At 44.6% G+C, this 24,509-nt stretch overlaps 1 protein-coding gene across 6 annotated transcripts in view; it reads right to left on the reverse strand.

Moving 5' to 3' along the window:
* LOC110490483 (membrane-associated guanylate kinase, WW and PDZ domain-containing protein 2) overlaps nucleotides 1–24,509 on the reverse strand; it is a 278,882-nt gene that overhangs the window by 40,140 nt on the left and 214,233 nt on the right. For all 6 annotated transcript variants that reach the window (XM_036944869.1, XM_036944868.1, XM_036944870.1 and 3 more), the window contains exons 7-10: nucleotides 19,906–19,963; nucleotides 16,497–16,618; nucleotides 14,466–14,648; nucleotides 4,449–5,132 (exon numbers count right to left, since the gene is read on the reverse strand). In XM_036944869.1, the coding sequence (XP_036800764.1) occupies nucleotides 4,449–5,132; nucleotides 14,466–14,648; nucleotides 16,497–16,618; nucleotides 19,906–19,963 (1,047 nt within the window). The remainder of the gene's footprint in view (nucleotides 1–4,448; nucleotides 5,133–14,465; nucleotides 14,649–16,496; nucleotides 16,619–19,905; nucleotides 19,964–24,509) is intronic.

Consider the following 24,509-nt stretch of genomic DNA (forward strand, 5'->3'; position numbering starts at 1 on the left):
GCCTGTTAGCAGCCTGTTACATGTTGTCTGTTAGCAGCTTGTTACATGTTGTCTGTTAGCAGCTTGTTACATGTTGCCTGTTAGCAGCTAGTTACATGTTTCCTGTTAGCAGCCTGTTACATGTTGCCTGTTAGCAGCTTGTTACATGTTGCCTGTTAGCAGCTTGTTACATGTTGCCTGTTAGCAGCTTGTTACATGTTGCCTGTTAGCAGCTTGTTACATGTTGCCTGTTAGCAGCTTGTTACATGTTGCCTGTTAGCAGCTTGTTACATGTTGCCTGTTAGCAGCTCGTTACATGTTGCCTGTTAGCAGCCTGTTACATGTTGTCTGTTAGCAGCTTGTTACATGTTGTCTGTTAGCAGCTTGTTACATGTTGCCTGTTAGCAGCTAGTTACATGTTTCCTGTTAGCAGCCTGTTACATGTTGTCTGTTAGCAGCTTGTTACATGTTGCCTGTTAGCAGCTTGTTACATGTTGCCTGTTAGCAGCTTGTTACATGTTGCCTGTTAGCAGCTTGTTACATGTTGCCTGTTAGCAGCTCGTTACATGTTGCCTGTTAGCAGCTTGTAACATGTTTCCTGTTAGCAGCCTGTTACATGTTGTCTGTTAGCAGCTTGTTACATGTTGCCTGTTAGCAGCTTGTTACATGTTGCCTGTTAGCAGCTTGTTACATGTTGCCTGTTAGCAGCTTGTTACATGTTGCCTGTTAGCAGCATGTTACATGTTGCCTGTTAGCAGCCTGTTACATGTTGTCTGTTAGCAGCTTGTTACATGTTGTCTGTTAGCAGCTTGTTACATGTTGCCTGTTAGCAGCTAGTTACATGTTTCCTGTTAGCAGCCTGTTACATGTTGCCTGTTAGCAGCTAGTTACATGTTTCCTGTTAGCAGCTTGTTACATGTTGCCTGTTAGCAGCTTGTTACATGTTGCCTGTTAGCAGCTTGTTACATGTTGCCTGTTAGCAGCTTGTTACATGTTGCCTGTTAGCAGCTTGTTACATGTTGCCTGTTAGCAGCTCGTTACATGTTGCCTGTTAGCAGCTTGTAACATGTTGCCTGTTAGCAGCCTGATACATGTTGCCTGTTAGCAGCCTGATACATGTTGCCTGTTAGCAGCATGTTACATGTTGCCTGTTAGCAGCCTGTTACATGTTGCCTGTTAGCAGCCTGTTACATGTTGTCTGTTAGCAGCTTGTTACATGTTGTCTGTTAGCAGCATGTTACATGTTGCCTGTTAGCAGCTAGTTACATGTTTCCTGTTAGCAGCCTGTTACATGTTGTCTGTTAGCAGCTTGTTACATGTTGCCTGTTAGCAGCTTGTTACATGTTGCCTGTTAGCAGCTTGTTACATGTTGCCTGTTAGCAGCTTGTTACATGTTGCCTGTTAGCAGCTCGTTACATGTTGCCTGTTAGCAGCTTGTAACATGTTGCCTGTTAGCAGCCTGTTACATGTTGTCTGTTAGCAGCCTGTCACATGTTGTCTGTTAGCAGCCTGTTACATGTTGTCTGTTAGCAGCCTGGTACATGTTGTCTGTTAGCAGCCTGTTAAATGTTGTCTGTTAGCAGCCTGTTAAATGTTGTCTGTTAGCAGCTTGTTACATGTTTCCTGTTAGCAGCCTGTTACATGTTGTCTGTTAGCAGCCTGTTAAATGTTGTCTGTTAGCAGCCTGTTAAATGTTGTCTGTTAGCAGCCTGTCACATGTTGTCTGTTAGCAGCCTGTTACATGTTGTCTGTTAGCAGCCTGTTAAATGTTGTCTGTTAGCAGCCTGTTAAATGTTGTCTGTTAGCAACCTGTTAAATGTTGTCTGTTAGCAGCCAGTTAAATGTTGTCTGTTAGCAGCCTGTTAAATGTTGTCTGTTAGCAGCCTGTTAAATGTTGTCTGTTAGCAGCCTGTTACATGTTGTCTGTTAGCAGGCCTTTCTCTCAGACAAACAAGACGGAAATAAAAGCACTATAGTGCGAATTAGCAACTAGCGGTGGCTTGTTAACATTCTATATCCTGATCAGGTCATCGTCTATTTATTTCACGCTGTAATTCTCTGCACACAAAAGTCTTACATACCTTTTCTAAAAGAAAGGTTGCAGAGCAAATAGAAAACAGACACCTTGAAAATGAGTCAGTGTTTTTATCAAGCAGGAAATTGAATCGGTGACCACAGTGCTATTGGGTTCCAAATAAAATCTTGCATAGCAACAGCATCAACTTTCGGTAGACAGGCGCAGAGTTAGTACGCTCAACTGAAAGGATACTGTTCGTTTACAGTATACTAAAATGAACTAATAGTATGTAGTATGTAGTATATACTCACTAAGTATGTAGTATACAGTATGTTAGTAAGGGTAGCAGCTTATATCTTGCTCACGTCATTGTCTTTTTATTATGAATGTAATTTTCTGCACACAAAAGTCTAGACTCTGCACACATACTAAACTTTTCTAAAAGAAAGGTCGCAGTACAAATAGAAAAACTTAAACACCTTTAATGTGAGTCAGAGTTTTTATCAAGCAGGAAATGTAATCAATAAAATCTCTGTTCAGATGCCAAAGAAAGAGAGCAAGCTAAATATGCACAACATGAGTCCTTCAGAGTAAACGGAAGGTAAGCACTTTTTCTCCCTAGTAAGTAAAGTAAAGTAGAGTAAAGATCACGTGAGAGTAGCTGTGTGTCAGTTAAACACGGCCGTACTGTATAATGGGTTTCTGTGGTCTTAGGACAGGACACACACAGACAGGACACACACACTCACCTGGACCAGGTCACCAGGAAAAGAGAGAGAGAGATATAGAGTAAAAGGAGGAGAAAGACAGTGTGAGAGAGCTTTGAGAAAGTTTTGAGAATGACACAAATATTAATTTCCACAGAGTTTGCTGCTTCAGTGTCTTTAGATATTTTTTGTCAGATGTTACTATGGAATACTGAAGTGTAATTACAAGCATTTCATAAGTGTCAAAGGCTTTTATTGACAGTTACATGAAATTGATGCAAAGAGTCAATATTTGCAGTGTTGACCCTTCTTTTTCAAGACCTCTGCAATCCGCCCTGGCATGGTGTCAATTAACTTCTGGGCCATATTGAGGGCAGCCCATTCTTGCATAATCAATGCTTGGAGTTTGTCAGAATTTGTGGGTTTTTGTTTGTCCACCCGCCTCTTGAGGATTGACCACAAGTTCTCGATGGGATTAAGGTCTGGGGAGTTTCCTGGCCATGGACCCAAAATATTGATGTTTTGTTCCCCCAGCCATCATGCTGGAAAAGGCCTTGTTCGTCACCAAACTGTTCCTGGATGGTTGGGAGAAGTTGCTCTCGGAGGATGTGTTGGTTCCATTCTTTATTCATGGCTGTGTTCTTTGGCAAAATTGTGAGTGAGCCCACTCCCTTGGCTGAGAAGCAACCCCACACACGAATGGTCTCAGGATGCTTTACTGTTGGTATGACACAGGACTGATGGTAGCGCTCACCTTGTCTTCTCCGGACAAGCTTTTTTCCGGATGCCCCCACAATCGGAAAGGGGATTCATCAGAAAAAATGTATTTACCCCAGTCCTCAGCAATCCAATCCCTGTACCTTTTGCAGAATATCAGTCTGTCCCTGATGTTTTTCCTGGAGAGAAGCTGCTTCTTTGCAGCCCTTCTTGCCACCAGGCCATCCTCCAAATGTTTCCGCCTCACTGTGCGTGCAGATGCACTTACACCTGCCTGCTGCCATTCCTGAGCAAGCTCTGTACTGGTGGTGCCCCGATCCCATAGCTGAATCAACTTTAGGAGACGGTCCTGGCGCTTGCTGGACTTTCTTGGGCACCCTGAAGCCTTCTTCACAACAATTGAACCGCTTTCCTTGAAGTTCTTGATGATCTGATAAATGGTTAATTTAGGTGCAATCTTACTGGCAGCAATATCCTTGCCTGTGAAGCCCTTTTTGTGCAAAGCAATGATGACGGCAAGTGTTTCCTTGAAGGTAACCATGGTTGACAGAGGAATAACAATGATTCCAAGCACCACCCTCCTTTTGAAGCTTCCAGTCTGTTATTCAAACTCAATCAGCATAAAAGAGTAATTTACAGGCTTGTCCTCATCAACACTCACACCTGTGTTAATGAGAGAATCCCTAACATGATGTCAGCTGGTCCTTTTGTGGCAGGGCTGAAATGCAGTGGAAATGTTTTTTTGGGAATCAGTTCATTTGCATGGCAAAGAGGGACTTTGCAATTGATTGCAATTCATCTGATCACTCTTCACAACATTCTGGTGTATATGCAAATTGCCATCATACAAACTGAGGCAGCAGACTTTGTGAAAATGTATATTTGTGTCATTCTCAAAACTTTTGGCCATGACTGTACAGACAGAGACAGAGAGAGAGATAGAGATGGGTATATGAAGAAACTCTGCGACATGGAAAGAAAGACAGGAAGTAGCCAGCCGGTTATGGAGGCCCCAGGGTTATTCTTACCTCCTCCACCCCTCTGGATGACCAGGCTTGTCTCAGCCCCGACGGCACACTCCTTGAGCAGCTCCACCACCTGGGTGTGACTGAGGCCCTGCACTCCCTGCTGGTTGATGTCTACGATCAGGTCCCCCTCACACAGACCAGGACACCCCTGGGGCTCCAGCACCTGCTTCACCCTCTGGCCCGTAGGGCTGTCTGCGATGGTGAACCCGAACCCTTCCGCCCCCTTCACCATGGTCAGCGTCAGCAGCTCCGTCTGCGTCGCCCCCGATGACGCCATGGACACAGAGTCCTCGCCGTGCGGCCCACCGGGCGTCAGGGAGGAGCCGTCCAGGTGGGTGTCGCCGGGGTGCGGCGGCGGAGGGGGTTGATGGTGGTGGTGGGCGCTGAGATGTTGGTCACCGTGCTCCTGGACGAAACGTGCCGTGCGCGAGATGTAGTCCATGTAGCTGTCGTAGTTGGAGCGTCCATTGACCAGGAGGGGGCGCTGCTCCATCAGGCCCAGGGGGGAGAGGAGGGTGGTGGTGGCGCCGGCGCCCGGGTCCTCGGGGTCGTAGGGCAGCTGGTAGCCACGGCAAAGTACCAGGGTTACGCTCTGCCCGATGGGCACTGACTGGAACAGCTTGACCACGTCGGCATGGGTGGTGCCCAGGACACACACGTCATTGATGTACACGATGACATCACCTGGAGGAGGGGAGACACACAGCCAATCAAGGCCAAATAGACCGCCAAAAACAAAGACCTATAGGGTGTTCAATAGGGCTTATTCAATATTGTGTAGAACAAGCATGGTTCTTTATCATGCAGAATCTATCTTTGTCTCAGTATCAATACGCTACATTTCTATCTAAAATGTAATCTGAACGTTGCATTTTACTGAATAGGTTCCAGCATTATTATACCTGAATTAGACGTCAGATAATGGACAAAACCATTAGGCACAGAAATACACTAGTCAGTGAATTGTGTGGTGGACAAACAAGTGAGATTTGCCACACCTCATCACTGTACACTACACACTTGCAGCTATGCAGATAACTCAACTATTTATTGACAATTAATACACACTAGCTCTCTCTCGCTCTGACAAAGTGCCATATCTCGGTCTCCGGTGCTGTATTCAATTTAATATTGTATTTTGTGTTCTGTCAGGTGAGATACGGCTCTATATTTCAAAGGATGTTGATTAAGACGGAGAACACAAGGTGGCATCCATATTTAATTTCAGTATCGCCAAAACGCACTGCCCAGGTTTATAATGACAATCATTATTTTTCAATTGTAAGCATAATTATTATGCCAATGAGAGAGAAGGAGAGAGAGAGAGGGAGAGAAAGGGATAGAGAGAGGGAGAGGGAGAGAGAGAGAGAGAGAGAGAGAGAGAGAGAGAGAGATGTATGCACAATTACCATAGACGTTTGCAACTCAGCACAAACAGACCTGGGAACCAGTCTACTTAGCATACCCTGTCATTGTCATTTCCTTTTTGTGTGGAGACAGAACGCGTTCAGAGTTTAAATGCAGATTCATATTGACAGAGCTAGCGTTAACGTATTCCTGGAGGCAGTGTGACGTGCGGAAGCAGGACTGTTTAATTAATCTGGGTAAATATGGACGACATTTGCCTGGAGCCCTGGTGTCACAATCAATAGCTTCACACGCTCCTGGAAAACAAATGATGGCGCCATGACCTCATCATGCCCTGGCCGCAGTGGCCCAGGAAATCATTCTTTATGACGGGTGACGAGGAGGGACACCACTGCAGGATTTCACTCGCATTTTCTCACACACCAAATATGCATGCGCCTACATACGAACACACTCACACAGTGCCACACACACACACACACACACACACACACACACACACACACACACACACACACACACACACACACACACACACACACACACACACACACACACACACACTTTGTCTCTCTGTCTCTATCCTCTGCTTTTATTTGACTTCTAGTTCTTTCTCAAAACAATCACGAACCTCTACTCCACATTACCCTACGTCTTAAATCACCAATGTCCTCCAACCTCCACACTATGACCTGACCAATAGAAACACACTATCTAGCACCAGGACCATGATGCTTCCATCCCTCCCATTACGCCCATCTCCAAAGTCTAATAACATCTATCTTCTACTAATGGTCGTTCAACAGTATGGAACAGGAGACACCCTCCTCCTGCCAAGAACAGCCCATCATATCATAGTGTTAAAGTGTCCCCAGTAGGGGGGTTCTGACTGCAGTGGATGCCATATGTGTCCATGGCGCAGGACAGAGTGACCATCTGGACCATTGGCACATACACACACAGACAGAAAGAAAACGACAGAGAGAGAGATATGGAGAAAGAGAGAGAGGGAGAGAGAGAGAGATGAAGAGAGAAAGTGAGAGAGAGAGCATTAGCACTGATGATGACACAGTGACAACCACAGCACTGCAAATGCACTACTGACCCCACAGCACTGCACTGCTGTCACTGCAGAACAGCTATTTAGTCTATGTGACCCGATTCAGGAAACTAGGCATATGTCGCAAGTCACGACTTCACAAGAGAGACGTTTGAACGTAAAAAAGTATTTGTTTATCAAAATGCCTTCTCGAACCTGTGAACTTTCATTCCTTAATAACAAACTTGTATGCCATCTGTAAATACAAATAATTAAAAAAAAATTACGAGCCTTGTTGGTTAAGCCGCAGAAAAAGACAGCAATCTTCCCACTAGCCATGATTGGTTGAGATAATGAGGGGGCTGGACATGCCGAGAGAGAAGTTCGGATTGGTCTGTCATATAGAAGGCTTTTGTCTATTTGAGCTGGTCAGTCTGTGTTGGTAATCGTGTCGAACGTGGCTTTTAAAAAAAACGTATTGTGTAGTGGTGTTGCTCTCCACTTTCTGGAGGATCAAGTTTTGAAATCAGTGGAATTAGAGTATGATAGCTAAAGAGATGGAGAAAACACCTGTCTCTGGATTACATCTTCAAACTAAGGGCAACCGTGGCATGGCATCCGTGATAGGGAGACGCATCCATCATGCATAATGATGTATACAGGTAAGATAGTCTAGCGTTGGCTAGCTACATTTTCAGATATTAAACATTTCTAATTTTGACAGAAAGTGGTTTCATTTCCAGTTAAAGTGTACTGTTCGCTAGCTAGCTAATGTCAGCTGGTTGGCTCCCTGGGTGACGTTAGTGGTATCCCAGAGCCGTTTGCTTTTATAGTTAGAGCCTAATGTTAGCTAGCTATCATTGAATCTGGTTAGTTAGCTCCCAGCATATTCATACAGGGTAGTAATGACATGATTTGGCACCGTGTTCATTGTTGTTTACCTAGATAACGTTAGCTGGCTGGCTCGTTAGCGTGTGTGTGTAATTGTGTGTGTAATCATACACGCTGTTTACCTAGCTAGGTTCATTGTTTACCTAGCTAGCTAGCTACATGTCTTTTGCTAAAGTGCACAACACCCGTTGAATATGGCCGATGTCAGTAAACGTCCGCAAAAAAGCGTAATGAAATTGTTGCCAGCAGAGCTGGTTAGGCTGTCTTCATGTTATCCAGGAGGTAAGCAAATGCTCCGAGAGCGAAACGAGATGGGTGGGGCTAAAGGTTGTGAACGATGCTGAATGGGTGTAGACAAAAAAGAGCTCATCACTAGATACCAAAACATTCAATGGCCATTTTCTCTAAAGTGAGTTTACAAGTTTATCAACTTTCAAAGCAGAATTACTTTCCCATTGTTCCTCAAAAATGCAGTGTATGATACACCATTTTAGTGTATGACACACCATTTTGTAGCTCTGAGTCTCTACTTGTATCCAATGTAAAATACACAATTTCAAATGTTGCTCCATAAGACCGAATCCAGGTGGTGAGTCACCTTTAAGAATAGTAGGTAGCTTCCCTTCACAGGCAGATGCTTTAAGTTTTTAGAGAAGGGTACGTGTGTGGGTTTAGTTGTGGAAACAAAGGTACGTTGCTATTGGTTTGATTGCATGAACCCAACGCTATGTCAATGGACCCCATCACATACCGTGTCACTTTATCCTCCTCCAATACTGTACATTCCAGGTCACTGTATAAGGTCACTTACTTTAACATTAAAAATACTGTGCTTTCCCTCTAACAAATACAGTGTCACATCTAACCACTGTGTCCCGGCTGAAAGAGATGGTATCATATGTTTTTCCTCAACACATTTCTCTGGGTCTGCAACCATGTAGCGAAGCAGGCAGAAGAGGCCGTGTGTACAGTGCGAGTGTGTGTGTGTGTGTGTGTGTACGGACAGAGAGCGACAAATAATCCTTCTGAAATGGGGAATTTCACACTTCCACAGGCCTGGTTTCTCTCTCTCCCTCTATTAACGATGAGCTGCTAGAATCCAACACAGCTTAACTAGGCCACTGAGTCTGGAGAGGAGAGGAGAGGAGAGGAGAGGAGAGGAGAGGAGAGGAGAGGAGAGGAGAGGAGAGGAGAGGAGAGGAGAGGATGGGAGGAGAACGTTGGGAGGACCACAGAATAGATAGTATACCTAGCTATTAAAAATATTGCCTAATCAGACCATTACTGATCTGTTCCAGCTGGCTGATGGACATTATTGCAACCTTTACTTGGCGATACTTCCTCAATTCCCGACTTGGAAGACAACGCATGTTTTCAAAACTTCCATGGATAGTTGCAGGTGGTTTGTTTGAATTTAGAAAATGCTCTGTCATTTTAAAGGTTTTTCTCCATGAAGTAAATACAACAATGTGTACACTGACATCTTGTCTATTTCAAATCTTCTCATTGATCGAGACAGGTGAATGCCATTCAACACGACGATTGATTTCTGAGTCACGCACATGACATAAGACATTTTGGGGTGGACATCCACCTGTCTCAATGAGATTTGAAAATATTTGAAATAGACAAGTTGGCGGTGTTGGATTACATCATGGAACAAAACAAATATTTAAATTAATAAGGAAGCATTTTCTAAATTCAACCAGCTGCAACTATCCATGGAAGTTTAGAAGACATGCGTTATCTTCCAAGTCGGGAATTGAGGAAGTATCGCCAAGAAAAGGTTGGTCGAAAATGGTCTGTACACCACCTAAGTAATAATACCTATCTACCAGCTGGAAAAGCAGTAATGGTCTGACTCGGCTATAATTTGAATAGCTACATTATAGTGTATCATACATTGTAATAGTTCCACATGATATATTGTGGCACATGAAACATATGATCATCTCACAATGTAAAATGTACCATCTAGTCTGACCTGAAATGACCCATCAACTACTGTATCAGCCAACACTATACAGTACAGCATACTACAGTACAGTATAGTATTGTACAGTATAGTACGGTATACTACAGTACAGTATAGTATTGTACAGTATAGTACGGTATACTACAGTACAGTATACTACAGTACATTATAGTACAGTACAACCAGGTCAAGGCACTGATGAATGAGTCAGGGAAAATACTGCACTTGGTCCAATCTAGTAATGCCGAGTAGTTTATAAATACACAGGGCCATGCAGAGTAGTTTATAAATACACAGGGCCATGCAGAGTAGTTTATAAATACACAGGGCCATGCAGAGTAGTTTATAAATACACAGGGCCATGCAGAGTAGTTTATAAATACACAGGGCCATGCAGAGAGGTTTATAAATACACAGGGCCATGCAGAGTAGTTTATAAATACACAGGGCCATGCAGATAGGTTTATAAATACACAGGGCCATGCAGAGTAGTTTATAAATACTCAGGGCCATGCAGAGTAGTTATAAATACACAGGGCCATGCAGAGTAGTTTATAAATACTCAGGGCCATGCAGAGAGCATTGACAGGACTTCCAGAGTTATATTCCCCTGCTGACTTTTAGTGCAGTTGGCTAGTTTCTCAGTGTGTGTGTGTGTGTGTGTCCCATGCAGCCCGGGGAGCACAGGCAGGGCCAGGAGTTATGGTGTTAAGAAACCTTACAGTGATTAATGGACAAACTCAGCCCCGCACGCACACACATGCACCCAAACAGTCTTGCAGGCAAGTTCGCACACACACTGCACCCCACACACATGTGCAGAGAGAGAGAGATGAACTCTCCTGCTGGGTCACCACTATATATATATATATATATATATATATATATATATATATATATAGATAGATAGATAGATAGATAGATAGATAGATAGATAGATACAGTGCCTTGCGAAAGTATTCGGCCCCCTTGAACTTTGCGACCTTTTGCCACATTTCAGGCTTCAAACATAAAGATATAAAACTGTATTTTTTTGTGAAGAATCAACAACAAGTGGGACACAATCATGAAGCGGAACGACATTTATTGGATATTTCAAACTTTTTTAACAAATCAAAAACTGAAAAAATGGGCGTGCAAAATTATTCAGCCCCTTTACTTTCAGTGCAGCAAACTCTCTCCAGAAGTTCAGTGAGGATCTCTGAATGATCCAATGTTGACCTAAATGACTAATGATGATAAATACAATCCACCTGTGTGTAATCAAGTCTCCGTATAAATGCACCTGCACTGTGATAGTCTCAGAGGTCTGTGATAGTCTCAGAGGTCCGTTAAAAGCGCAGAGAGCATCATGAAGAACAAGGAACACACCAGGCAGGTCCGTGATACTGTTGTGAAGAAGTTTAAAGCCGGATTTGGATACAAAAAGATTTCCCAAGCTTTAAACATCCCAAGGAGCACTGTGCAAGCGATAATATTGAAATGGAAGGAGTATCAGACCACTGCAAATCTACCAAGACCTGGCCGTCCCTCTAAACTTTCAGCTCATACAAGGAGAAGACTGATCAGAGATGCAGCCAAGAGGCCCATGATCACTCTGGATGAACTGCAGAGATCTACAGCTGAGGTGGGAGACTCTGTCCATAGGACAACAATCAGTCCTATATTGCACAAATCTGGCCTTTATGGAAGAGTGGCAAGAAGAAAGCCATTTCTTAAAGATATCCATAAAAAGTGTTGTTTAAAGTTTGCCACAAGCCACCTGGGAGACACACCAAACATGTGGAAGAAGGTGCTCTGGTCAGATGAAACCAAAATTGAACTTTTTGGCAACAATGCAAAACGTTATGTTTGGCGTAAAAGCAACACAGCTCATCACTCTGAACACACCATCCCCACTGTCAAACATGGAGGTGGCAGCATCATGGTTTGGGCCTGCTTTTCTTCAGCAGGGACAGGGAAGATGGTTAAAATTGATGGGAAGATGGATGGAGCCAAATACAGGACCATTCTGGAAGAAAACCTGATGGAGTCTGCAAAAGACCTGAGACTGGGACGGAGATTTGTCTTCCAACAAGACAATGATCCAAAACATAAAGCAAAATCTACAATGGAATGGTTCAAAAATAAACATATACAGGTGTTAGAATGGCCAAGTCAAAGTCCAGACCTGAATCCAATCGAGAATCTGTGGAAAGAACTGAAAACTGCTGTTCACAAATGCTCTCCATCCAACCTCACTGAGCTCGAGCTGTTTTGCAAGGAGGAATGGGAAAAAATGTCAGTCTCTCGATGTGCAAAACTGATAGAGACATACCCCAAGCGACTTACAGCTGTAATCGCAGCAAAAGGTTGCGCTACAAAGTATTAACTTAAGGGGGCTGAATAATTTTGCACGCCCAATTTTTCAGTTTTTGATTTGTTAAAAAAGTTTGAAATATCCAATAAATGTCGTTCCACTTCATGATTGTGCCCCACTTGTTGTTGATTCTTCACAAAAAAATACAGTTTTATATCTTTATGTTTGAAGCCTGAAATGTGGCAAAAGGTCGCAAAGTTCAAGGGGGCCGAATACTTTCGCAAGGCACTGTATATATATATATATATATATATATATATATATATATATAGATAGAGAGAGAGATTATCTATCTATCTATCTATCTATCTATCTATCTATCTATATATATATAGATAGAGAGGAATAGAGATTATCTCTCCTGCTGGGTCACCACTATAGACTGTCACATTGTTTCAGAGAGACTGTCCCATTGAGACACTCAAGGAGAGGCCATTTCCAGTCCAAACACTCTCTTGCTATCTGTACGTGTTCATGTCTTGTACGTGTGTCGTTTAAGTAAGCATGTACATGTAATGTGTACATTTACCTGTTTGTCAGTATGTATAGAATACATGTGGGTAAATACTGTGTGTGTGTAGAAGTCTGTGTTATGAATGTGTGTGGTTCAATGTGAGTAGACTAGCTCAGTTTGACCTGTGTCCATCTTTTAGACTAGCTCAGTTTGACCTGTGTCCATCTTTTAGACTAGTTCAGTTTGACCTGTGTCCATCTTTCAGACTAGTTCAGTTTGACCTGTGTCCATCTTTCAGACTAGTTCAGTTTGACCTGTGTCCATCTTTTAGACTAGTTCAGTTTGACCTGTGTCCATCTTTCAGACTAGCTCAGTTTGACCTGTGTCCATCTTTTAGACTAGTTCAGTTTGACCTGTGTCCATCTTTCAGACTAGCTCAGTTTGACCTGTGTCCATCTTTTAGACTAGTTCAGTTTGACCTGTGTCCATCTTTCAGACTAGCTCAGTTTGACCTGTGTCCATCTTTTAGACTAGCTCAGTTTGACCTGTGTCCATCTTTTAGACTAGTTCAGTTTGACCTGTGTCCATCTTTCAGACTAGTTCAGTTTGACCTGTGTCCATCTTTTAGACTAGTTCAGTTTGACCTGTGTCCATCTTTTAGACTAGTTCAGTTTGACCTGTGTCCATCTTTTAGACTAGTTCAGTTTGACCTGTGTCCATCTTTCAGACTAGTTCAGTTTGACCTGTGTCCATCTTTCAGACGAGGTCAGTTTGACCAGTGTCTATCTTTCAGACGAGGTCAGTTTTACCTGTGTCTATCTTTCAGACGAGGTCAGTTTGACCTGTGTCCATCTTTCAGACGAGGTCAGTTTGACCTGTGTCCATCTTTCAGACGAGGTCAGTTTGACCTGTGTCCATCTTTCAGACGAGGTCAGTTTTACCTGTGTCCATCTTTTAGACTAGCTCAGTTTGACCTGTGTCTATCTTTCAGACGAGGTCAGTTTGACCTGTGTCCATCTTTCAGACGAGGTCAGTTTTACCTGTGTCTATCTTTCAGACGAGGTCAGTTTGACCTGTGTCCATCTTTCAGACGAGGTCAGTTTGACCTGTGTCTATCTTTCAGACGAGGTCAGTTTGACCAGTGTCCATCTTTCAGACTAGTTCAGTTTGACCTGTGTCCATCTTTCAGACGAGGTCAGTTTGACCTGTGTCCAACTTTCAGACGAGGTCAGTTTGACCTGTGTCCATCTTTCAGACGAGGTCAGTTTGACCTGTGTCCATCTTTCAGACGAGGTCAGTTTGACCTGTGTCTATCTTTCAGACGAGGTCAGTTTGACCTGTGTCCATCTTTCAGACGAGGTCAGTTTTACCTGTGTCCATCTTGTAGACTAGCTCAGTTTGACCTGTGTCTATCTTTCAGACGAGGTCAGTTTGACCTGTGTCCATCTTTCAGACGAGGTCAGTTTTACCTGTGTCTATCTTTCAGACGAGGTCAGTTTGACCTGTGTCCATCTTTCAGACGAGGTCAGTTTGACCTGTGTCTATCTTTCAGACGAGGTCAGTTTGACCAGTGTCCATCTTTCAGACTAGTTCAGTTTGACCTGTGTCCATCTTTCAGACGAGGTCAGTTTGACCTGTGTCCAACTTTCAGACGAGGTCAGTTTGACCTGTGTCCATCTTTCAGACGAGGTCAGTTTGACCTGTGTCCATCTTTCAGACTAGCTCAGTTTGACCTGTGTCTATCTTTCAGACGAGGTCAGTTTTACCTGTGTCCATCTTTCAGACGAGGTCAGTTTTACCTGTGTCCATCTTTCAGACGAGGTCAGTTTTACCTGTGTCTATCTTTCAGACGAGGTCAGTTTTACCTGTGTCTATCTTTCAGACGAGGTCAGTTTGACCTGTGTCTATCTTTCAGACGAGGTCAGTTTTACCTGTGTCCATCTTTCCGTCCTGTGCAGCGGGGCCGTCAGGTATGACACTCTTGACCTGCAGGAACTCATCTGGCTCGTCTCCTCCGATGATGGTGAAGCCAAAACCCATGTTGCTTTTCTGTAGGGCCGTGGACAGGAAGCTGCCCTTCAGCTGGGTGGCGTCCCGTGTGAACAAGGGCTTCTCTGTAAGGGAGAACACACACATACACACACACAGACGGAGGGACGGACAGACAGGCACACAGGCAGACACAACACACACAAGTACAAGTGTACAGGGACACACACACACACACACATAGACACACACACACAATCAATAAACAATATACACTCATACATCATACTTAGACCTTTACAAAGCGAGCATGATGCACCACAAATGCTGATGCAAGGCCATTTTATCATTCAATAGGATGGTAGAGGTGAGGCTTGTTTGGTGGAGGGGCTGCATGAACACAGGGATACTTTCTGGGTAGGTGGAGGGGTAGGCAGGGTTAGAACAGTGAGGGTTGGGTGCTGACTTATGCAGGTGGGACGGTGTTTGCTCCAGCTCCAAGCTGCCACAGCCAAGGACTTTCCACTGAACGTCTACAGCCATGTAAACTGTCATCACTTCCACTCCCATCCTACACCAGGGTTCTGTTAGCTGAATACACACTCAGAGGCTGGAGCAAAAACACAGTGCAGAACATCAGGGAATAATCTACATCCATGGGAGTAGCTTGGTATATTTCCCTTCTCAGAGGGGTGAGGGAAGCAAGTGAGAGATCTTCACATTCTGGAACAACATGCTGTTGGAACACTGAAGAATCATGAGCTCGCTTCATCCGCCCAAAAAACAATGCTCAGGGAACCAAAAAGTGGAAGGCCAGGATTCATGAAATAGTCTCTGGCACGGCAAAGGGGAAAACTCAGCCAACGAGGGTTTGCCACACTCAATTCAATCTCCCCTCCGTTCACCTTGGAAGGCAAGTAGGGGGCACACACCCGTCTCTCTCTGTTTGCTTAAAGCCAACGTTTGTTGTCAGGCGTCCAGACATAGAGCAGGGTGTTTACAGTTTCTGCTGCCTGCCGCCAGACGTAAGGAGGGGAAGACACAACGAAGTGTAGCGCCATCAAACATGTCAAGCAGCGAGTCGAGCGCCTGAGATGAGGAGGGATCCAGCGTGGGTCTGCCGGGGAAGCAGGCATGCTTTGAAAAGAGAGCGCGGCAGCTCAGTGCAGGCAGATGAAGAACAAGCCTGTATCACTACTCACTGCCCTACTTACTGAGAGAGCACCACAGGGGGCTACAACCCACAGCAGCCGGCTCTACCACAAAGGCGTGCAGCGACTGGTGGAGATGCTGGTGTGGGAAGCACGACGTATCCCTCCGCGCCCGGTGGGGGCGCCGCAGTGGGGAGTTGGTGGTGGAGGCGGGGGGCATGTGGGTGTGCAGGTCCAACAGCGACACCCGGTGGCCCGGGGGGAGGGACTGGGAGAGGTCGCTGAGGCTCTGGCAGCGCTCCGGGGCCGGGCCGATGTGGGCCAGGGTGGCTGTGGGTAACGTGGCGGAGAGTGGAACCTCCTCTACCACTGTGACAGAGATAAAGTAGTCCACTCACTGTCTGCTGCTCCCACAAGTAAACTTCCTTTCTATCTCCTTGTTTATATGTGAGGAAATATTCATGTTTTTTACCCCTCTCTTCTGTCACTGCCACTTTTCAGCGTACAGGAAGGGTAACCATGGAGACAAACCCCTTCACTCACAGAGGCCAATTTAACACGGAGATAAACCCTCTCAACCTATACAGCATGGTTTACCTCAGACAGCCTCGATGAACTTAGTGGGGTGGTAAACGTGTGCTGAACAGAGAAGCTGGTGTTAGCAAAGTGTTAGCGAAGTGTTAGCGAAGAAAAGGGAGTTGTGAAGAATGAGTGATACACAAACACAAAGATGACAGACATTTCCCTAGAGCTGAAAACATCTACACACAAGAATCCTACACAAACTCTTAACACATTGGGTAGAGGTAGACGGTGCCTTACCTCTGTAGATAGTAGGTAGGGGCAGCGAGGACAGACCCTGCTCTTGCATTTGCTGGTGTTGCTGGACTCTCCTCTTGGCTTCCAAGACTGGGTTCTCAAACTGTGTCCGCCTGTTTATGTGGCTACAGAGAAAGAAAGGTATAACATTCCTCTGTGCTCTCTGTAGTATCCACCTCCTCATCCTCTTCCTCTCTCCCTCTGTAAAGAGCTGGATGCACAGTGCTGTGCTACGATGATTCATTCAATAGCCTTACTATCCCTAGTATTATGTAATGGAGCTGCAGAATGGCTTGGCTAAGAAAAAATGAACAAATGCCCAATTATGTCCCATTCTACTGATATCAGCAGCTTCCTGTAATCAGCATTAGGAATCATTTAGTATTTCTGGAGTTGGTTCTGAAAAAAGATGTCTCCTTGAGTGTATTTTCTAAAAACATTCTGTCAGTGCTAATTTGGTACGTCTTCGGGAGCGAGTCGATAATTATAGTCGATAATTATAAATACTGTAATTTGGAAAGTGGGAAGTAATTAATCATCATTTAGATGTGCCCTCCTGGACGGTGCGAGACTGGAGGAATAATGCTTCTGTAGGTACGCACAGCGTCTGCCCGGCCTACACACCCTCTGTTTCTTCATGAGATATGAGGTCAACTCAACGGTACAGCCAGGCAGTGGGACATACAGTTGAAGTGGGAAGTTTACATACACTTAGGTTGGAGTCATTAAAACTTGTTTTTCAACCACTCCACACATTTCTTGTTAACAAACTATAGTTTTGGCAAGTCGGTTAGGACATCTACTTTGTGCATGACACATGTCATTTTTCCAACAATTGCTTACAGACAGATTGTTTCACTTATAATTCACTGTATCACAATTCCACTAAGTTGACTGTGCCTTTAAACAGCTTGGAAAATTCCAGAAAATTATGTAATGGCTTTAGAAGCTTCTGATAGGCTAATTGACATAATTTGTGTTAATTGGAGGTGTACCTGTGGATGTATTTCAAGGCCTACCTTTAAACTAAATGCCTCTTTGCTTGACATGGGAAAATCAAAAGAAATCAGCCAAGACCTCAGAAAAAAAATGTAGACCTCCACAAGTCTGGTTCATCCTTGGGAGCAATTTCCAAACGCCTGAAGGTACCATGTTCATCTGTACAAACAATAGTACGCAAGTATAAACACCATGGGATCATGCAGCCATCATACCGCTCAGGAAGGAGACGCGTTCTGTCTCCTAGAGATGAACGTACTTTGGTGCGAAAAGTGCAAATCAATCCCAGAACAACAGCAAAGGACTTTGTGAAGATGCTGGAGGAAACAGGTACAAAAGTATCTATATCCACAGTAAAACGAGTCCTATATCGACATAACCTGAAAGGCCCCTCAGCAAGGAAGAAGCCACTGCTCCAAAACCGCCATAAAAAAGCCAGACTACGGTTTGAAACTGCACATGGGGACAAAGATTGTACTTTTTGGAGAATTGTCCTCTGGTCTGATGAAACAAAAATAGAACTGTTTGGCCATAATGACCATCTTTATGTTTGGAGGGAAAAGGAGGATGCTTGCAAGCCAAAGAACACCATCCCAACAGTGAATCACGGGGGTGGCAGCATCATGTTGTGGGGGTGCTTTGCTGCAGGAGGGACTGGTGCACTTCATAAAATAGATGTCATCATGAGGAAGGGAAATTATGTGGATATATTGAAGCGACATCTCAAGACATCAGTCAGAAAGTTAAAGCTTGGTCGCAATTGGGTCTTCCAAATGGACAATGACCCCAAGCATACTTCCAAAGTTGTGGCAAAGTGGCTTAAGGACAACAAATTCAAGGTATTGGAGTGGCCATCACAAAGCCCTGACTTCAAGAACATTTGTGGGCAGAACTGAAAAAGCGTGTGCGAGCAAGGAGGCCTACAAACATGACTCAGTTACACCAGATCTGTCAGGAGGAATGGGCCAAAATTCACCCAACTTATTGTGGGAAGCTTGTGGAAGGCTACCGAAACGTTTGGCCGAAATTAAACAAATGTTTTTATTTTTTTTATTTAATTTTACCGCATTTTTCTCCCCAATTTTGTGGTATCCAATTGTTAGTAGCTACTATCATGTCTCATCGCTACAACTCCCGTACGGGCTCGGGAGAGACGAAGGTCGAAAGTCATGCGACCTCCGATACACAACCCAACCAAGCCGCACTGCTTCTTAACACAGCGCGCATCCAACCCGGAAGCCAGCTGCACCAATGTGTCGGAGGAAACACCATGCACCTGACAACCTTGGTTAGCGTGCACTGCGCCCGGCCCGCCACAGGAGTCACTGGTGCGCGATGAGACAAGGATATCCCTGACGCTAGGCCATTTCTGCATCGCCCCACGGACCTACCGGTCGCGGCCGGTTACGACAGAGCCTGGGCGCGAACCCAGAGTCTCTGGTGGCCCTTAACCACTGCGCCACCCGGGAGGCCCAAATTAAACAATTTAAAGGCAATGCTACCAAATACTAATTGAGTATATGTAAACTTCTGACCCACTGGGAATGTGATGAAAGAAATAAAAGCTGAAATAAATCATTCTCTCTACTATTATTCTGACATTTCACATTCTTAAAATAAAGTGGTGATCCTAACTGACCTAAGACAGGGAATTCTTACGAGGATTAAATTTTAGGAATTATGAAGAACTGAGTTTAAATGTATTTGGCTAAGGTGTATGTAAACTTCTGACTTCATCTGTAACTATTGGACTTGGCAGGGTCAGGTATGGTGCTAGTGTGCGTGTGTGCAATGGCTCAGTGGCTGCCTGGGGATATGGGATTTCTACATGGCAGCGGGAGAGAGGGAGTATAGGCAAGGCAGGTGCAGTGTTCTAGCCTTTCTTGGGGATAGAGAATAGAACACGGCCAGTCAGCCAAACTCCCTCTCCAGCCAGGCTATAAATAGACGTTCCCTCCTCTCCCTGGACTAGGGGGACTAGTGCGCATCCAGCAGGAGAAAGGACACGTCCAGAATAGGAAGGGTACATTTGGTTCAATAGAGAAGACAGAGACACATCACCATCGCACACACACACACACACACACACACACACACACACACACACACACACACACACACACACACACACACACACACACACACACACATAAACGTGCGCATGTAAACAGGTACACACTCACACAGAGACACACATATACACACACACACACACACACACACTCACAAATGCCTAACAAACAATCACCCACTGACCCATCCACACGGACAGACAGACAGAGATAGAGGTATAAATAAGCAGCAGAAAAAGCGTTAATGACTCTGACTAACACAGGACAGTGGAAACGTAACACGGGGGAACACCGGAAATCAAAATAGTCATTCATTATTAAAGCAGTGGGTCCAGACTTACTCCACATAGTAACTTCCGTAAATAGGGTCATCGATCTTCTCCCAGCCATACGGCAGCTCTGTGGAAGAGACAAGCACAACAACATACTAGTCAGTCAACAGGCCGGGGGACAGCATGTCGATTCACATAACAATATATTCATCAGGCAATTCTGATCACAACATTATTGTATGGTCATTTATTACAGAGGATTTGAGGTTAATTATAAAATCTTAATTGACTACGCTAAATCTGAAAATGATTTATTATGCTCTATGGTAACTGTGCTAGTTACTGAATACTTGGTGAGGTCTATGAGCCTCCAGACTTGCAAACACTGCCAAAACATTTGGACAAAGTTAAGAGACAAGACACATGATAACCCCATCAGCATTTGCAATCAAAATTCAGATCCAAAATTCACGAGTGTGAAGGAGAATGGCTGTTTATCAAGCAGTGGACCAAAGGTTACTTAAAATCAATGTCAATATGGACCCACAGGTCTACACCAACCATCTCCTGATTTCTCACACTACACCAAACACACTGATAGATGGAGTGGTTTGAATTGGGGTGATTTTAAATATTCATGTCCTGCCATCCTTTCTATGTTGTAAATATTCAGATATTTACAAAAGTTATGATGCCAGCGATGTTTGGATATAGTTTAAATGTTTGTATCTGGAGCACGTACATAGCTCCTGGGCCCCTTAGCCCACACAATATTTAACTGGAACACATTACACTATTACAGTGGGGTCTCAGAATAGACTGACTGTGGATCTAACATAGTAGCTGTCAACTGTCGTGGTCCCAAAATAAACCTTTGAGTGGAACGTAGAATGTCATAACTTCAGTCATGTCGGTGTTGATGGTGCAAGTGTTCCTACACATTGTTTCTACTCTGATATGAAGAGCCACCACTGTGGCATCATGAGAAGTGTTATAAATAGGCTTGGGCAGTAAAGAGGGAGTCATACCTTCATACCGACTTTGTTCCATCCCAGGATATTCGATAATATCGGCAATGAACACTATTCTCAATTCAAAGGTTAGCAATGCTAACAAGTACATGTAAAATCCAATAGCGAATGCTAGCTAAATGCTAACTATTTTATACAGTCTCTGACATAAGCTATTTACAGGATAGACATCCCAGCTGATAAAGTTATACAAGTAGAGAGAGAGAGAGAGAGAGAGAGAGAGAGAGAGAGAGAGAGAGAGAGAGAGAGAGAGAGAGAGAGAGAGAGAGAGAGAGAGAGAGAGAGAGAGAGAGAGAGAGAGAGAGAGAGAGAGGAGAGAGCTGGACAAATCAGGAGAGTGGAGATAATATCTCCTAACTACACACATCAGTCAGAATGGGTCTCTCAGGACCTCCATGGTGATTCAGAAATATCAGGTTTCTGGAGACACATGGTCCTTTATATTAACATCCCTGGCTCCATCGTCATACACATGCACAGTAAGTCACAATACATCAATACAAGCACATGCATGCCATATGTCTCTCCCTTTTACTCACACACATACACTGTTCAACACACGGAAGCCCCCCCCCCCCCCCCCCCCCCCCCACACACACACACACTACCACACACCACTCCCCGCCCCCACCAGCCACAAAAACACACCCACTACATGTGCTGTGACTGATATGTGAGTCTGCTAGGAGTGGGTTGACAGCCCTACGGAATATCTCCTCTCAGTGCTCCTCTTCTCTCCCTTCCTTAGCCCCATCTTCACTCATTAAATATGAAAGAGGCTGGTTCATGTTCTCACCTCCACTGAGCTCCACACACAGAAAAACACCACACAGATCAAAGTCCTGCCATGTATTTCTGCCACGCACCACTCCGTCTAATGAAACACCCTTCTATTAAAACCACCTGAGCTTCAGAGCTAGGCAGGCAGTCTGTCTGTCTGTGTCTTCAGCAGAGCTTCAGAGCTAGGCAGGTAGTCTGTCTGTCTGTGTCTTCAGCAGAGCTTCAGAGCTAGGCAGGCAGTCTGTCTGTCTGTGTCTTCAGCAGAGCTTCAGAGCTAGGCAGGCAGTCTGTCTGTCTGTGTCTTCAGCAGAGCTTCAGAGCTAGGCAGGCAGTCTGTCTGTCTGTGTCTTCAGCAGAGCTTCAGAGCTAGGCAGGCAGTCTGTCTGTCTGTGTCTTCAGCAGAGCTTCAGAGATACACACAACACCACACTGCAGGTAGCCAATATCTCTAGATTCCTACTGTTTGTTTCAATGTCACTGTTTTTGGCTTAAAAGGTTGTGTAGAGCACATACAACACACGCAGAAGCATGCTCACACACACACACACACACACACACACACACACGCGCGCGCGCGCAATCACACGCACGCACGCATACCCCCCCCCCCACACACACACAGCAGTGAGTATGTTTATGTGTGTGTGCAGTAAGTGTGTTCTAAATGCTGAACTCCAGAAGACTCTCGCTCCACTAAGCACAGTCACAGCCCCTGTCAGTTAGTAGCGTGGGAGGAATGATTCCATGGATCTGGGAGAGACAGAGAGAAAGAGAGTTGTGCTGTCCATTAGCCTGCAGCGCTGAAGAGAAGGGCCACTTTGTCACTGTAACAATTTGTGCTCTTTATAGGGCCAACACAGTCTAAACGCTGCTGTTGAGGAGCTGTCAACTCCCAGGAAGCCTAAGGAAGGATACATCTGAAGGAGCTCCAGTGTTAAATGTGGTATAGTGTTTTAGAGTACATCCCTTGTCCCAGGTCAATTCACCTTACATCAGTGACAATTATAATGGTAAAGAACAGGTATTCCCAAACTGGGGTACGCGTATCCCTGGCAATGCCGTCGGGGGTACACCAAATAAAAATGTGATTCGCATTTAAATTATTTTAAAAAGTCAATTTTCAAACAGTCCATTTAGTAAGGCCCATAGAGACACATACCAGCTCTACTGGTAGTACTGCTACTACCAGCAGCTGCTACTACCTGCACCTGTCGACGACACAAGTTGTTCTGCTTCCATGAGCACATCCAATGCTAGCATCAGTAATTCTACATTTGTTGTTAGCCCAGCTAGCACGGACACTGAAAGTTGTGAATCTGATGCAGCTGAAGAGCTACTACCCCCTTACCTGGGAAAGCACCGAACAACAGACAGGGACGATAGACCATTGAAGAGGCACAAATATGATGAGAACTATATTGATTGGGGTTCACTTATATTGGGAGTAGTGCCTTTCCTCAGCCACAGTGTGGTATATGTGCAAAAGTACTATCTCACAACTCGATAAACCTTCACTCTTGCGCATAATAAAGATTACTTTTGAGTAGTAAGACATGTATAAAAGCAACAGATAGCATTAATAAGAAGGGGCTAGAAGCGTCTTATATGGTGAGCTACTGAGTGCCTAGGACAGGCAAGCCCCATACTATTGTGGAGGACTTCATTCTTCCTGCTGCCTCAGAAATGGCTGGGACAATGCTGGGGGAACAGGCCAAAAAAACTATACAGACAATATCTTCATCAAACAACGCATCAGTGACATGGCAGGAGATGTTTTGAAACAATTGCTGCTCCACATACAAGCCATTGAATTCTATGCTTTACAGCTGGATGAGTCAACAGACGTGGCGGGCCTGGCACAGCTCCTGGTATATGTCCGTTACATTTATGGGGGGTCAATTAAGGAAGACATTCTCTTCTGCAAACCACTGGAAACCAGGAAGACAGGAGAGGATATTTTTAAAGTACTGGACAGCTTTGTGACACCAAATGGACTTTGGTGGTCAAGATGTGTTGGTATCTGTAATGATGGTGCAAAAGCCATGACAGGGAGACATAGTGGAGTGGTAACGCGCGTGCAAGCAGTTGCTCCCGACACCACTTGGGTACACTGCAGCATTCACCGAGAGGCTCTTGCTGCCAAGGGAATGCCTGACAGCTTGAAAGACGTTTTGGACACTACAGTGAAAATGGTTTTCACTTGTCTGACTGCTTGCATGATGACGAGTTTCTCACACGACTGGCCTATCTGGGTGATGTTTTTTCTCGCCTGAATGATCTGAATCTAGGATTACAAGGACACATACAACTATATTCAATGTGCGGGACAACATTGAGGCTATGATTAAGAAGCTGGAGCTCTTCTCTCTCTGTATTAACAAGGACAACACACAGGTCTTTCCATCATTGTATGATTTTTTGTGTGCAAATGAACTCAAGCTTATGGACAATTTTAAATGTAATATAGCAAAGCACCTGAATTAGTTGGATGCGCAATTACTCAGGTACTTTCCCGAAACGGATGACACAAACAACTGGATTCGTTATCCCTTTCATGCCCTGCCTCCAGTCCACTTACCAATATCTGAACAAGAGAGCCTCGTCGAAATTGCAACACGCTGTTCTGTGAAAATGTAATTTAATCAGAAGCCACTGCCAATTTTATGGATTGGGCTGCGCTCAGAGTATCCCGCCTTGGCAAATCGCATTGTTAAGACACTGATGCCCTTTGCAACCACATACCTATGTGAGAGTGGATTCTCGGCCCTCATTAGCATGAAAACTAAATACAGGCACAGACTGTGTGTGGAAAATGATTTAAGACTGAGACTCTCTCCAATAAAACCCAACATTGTAGAGTTA

This window comes from Oncorhynchus mykiss, chromosome 15, assembly GCF_013265735.2.
Source record: "Oncorhynchus mykiss isolate Arlee chromosome 15, USDA_OmykA_1.1, whole genome shotgun sequence".
In the NCBI taxonomy this organism is placed as follows: domain Eukaryota; kingdom Metazoa; phylum Chordata; class Actinopteri; order Salmoniformes; family Salmonidae; genus Oncorhynchus; species Oncorhynchus mykiss.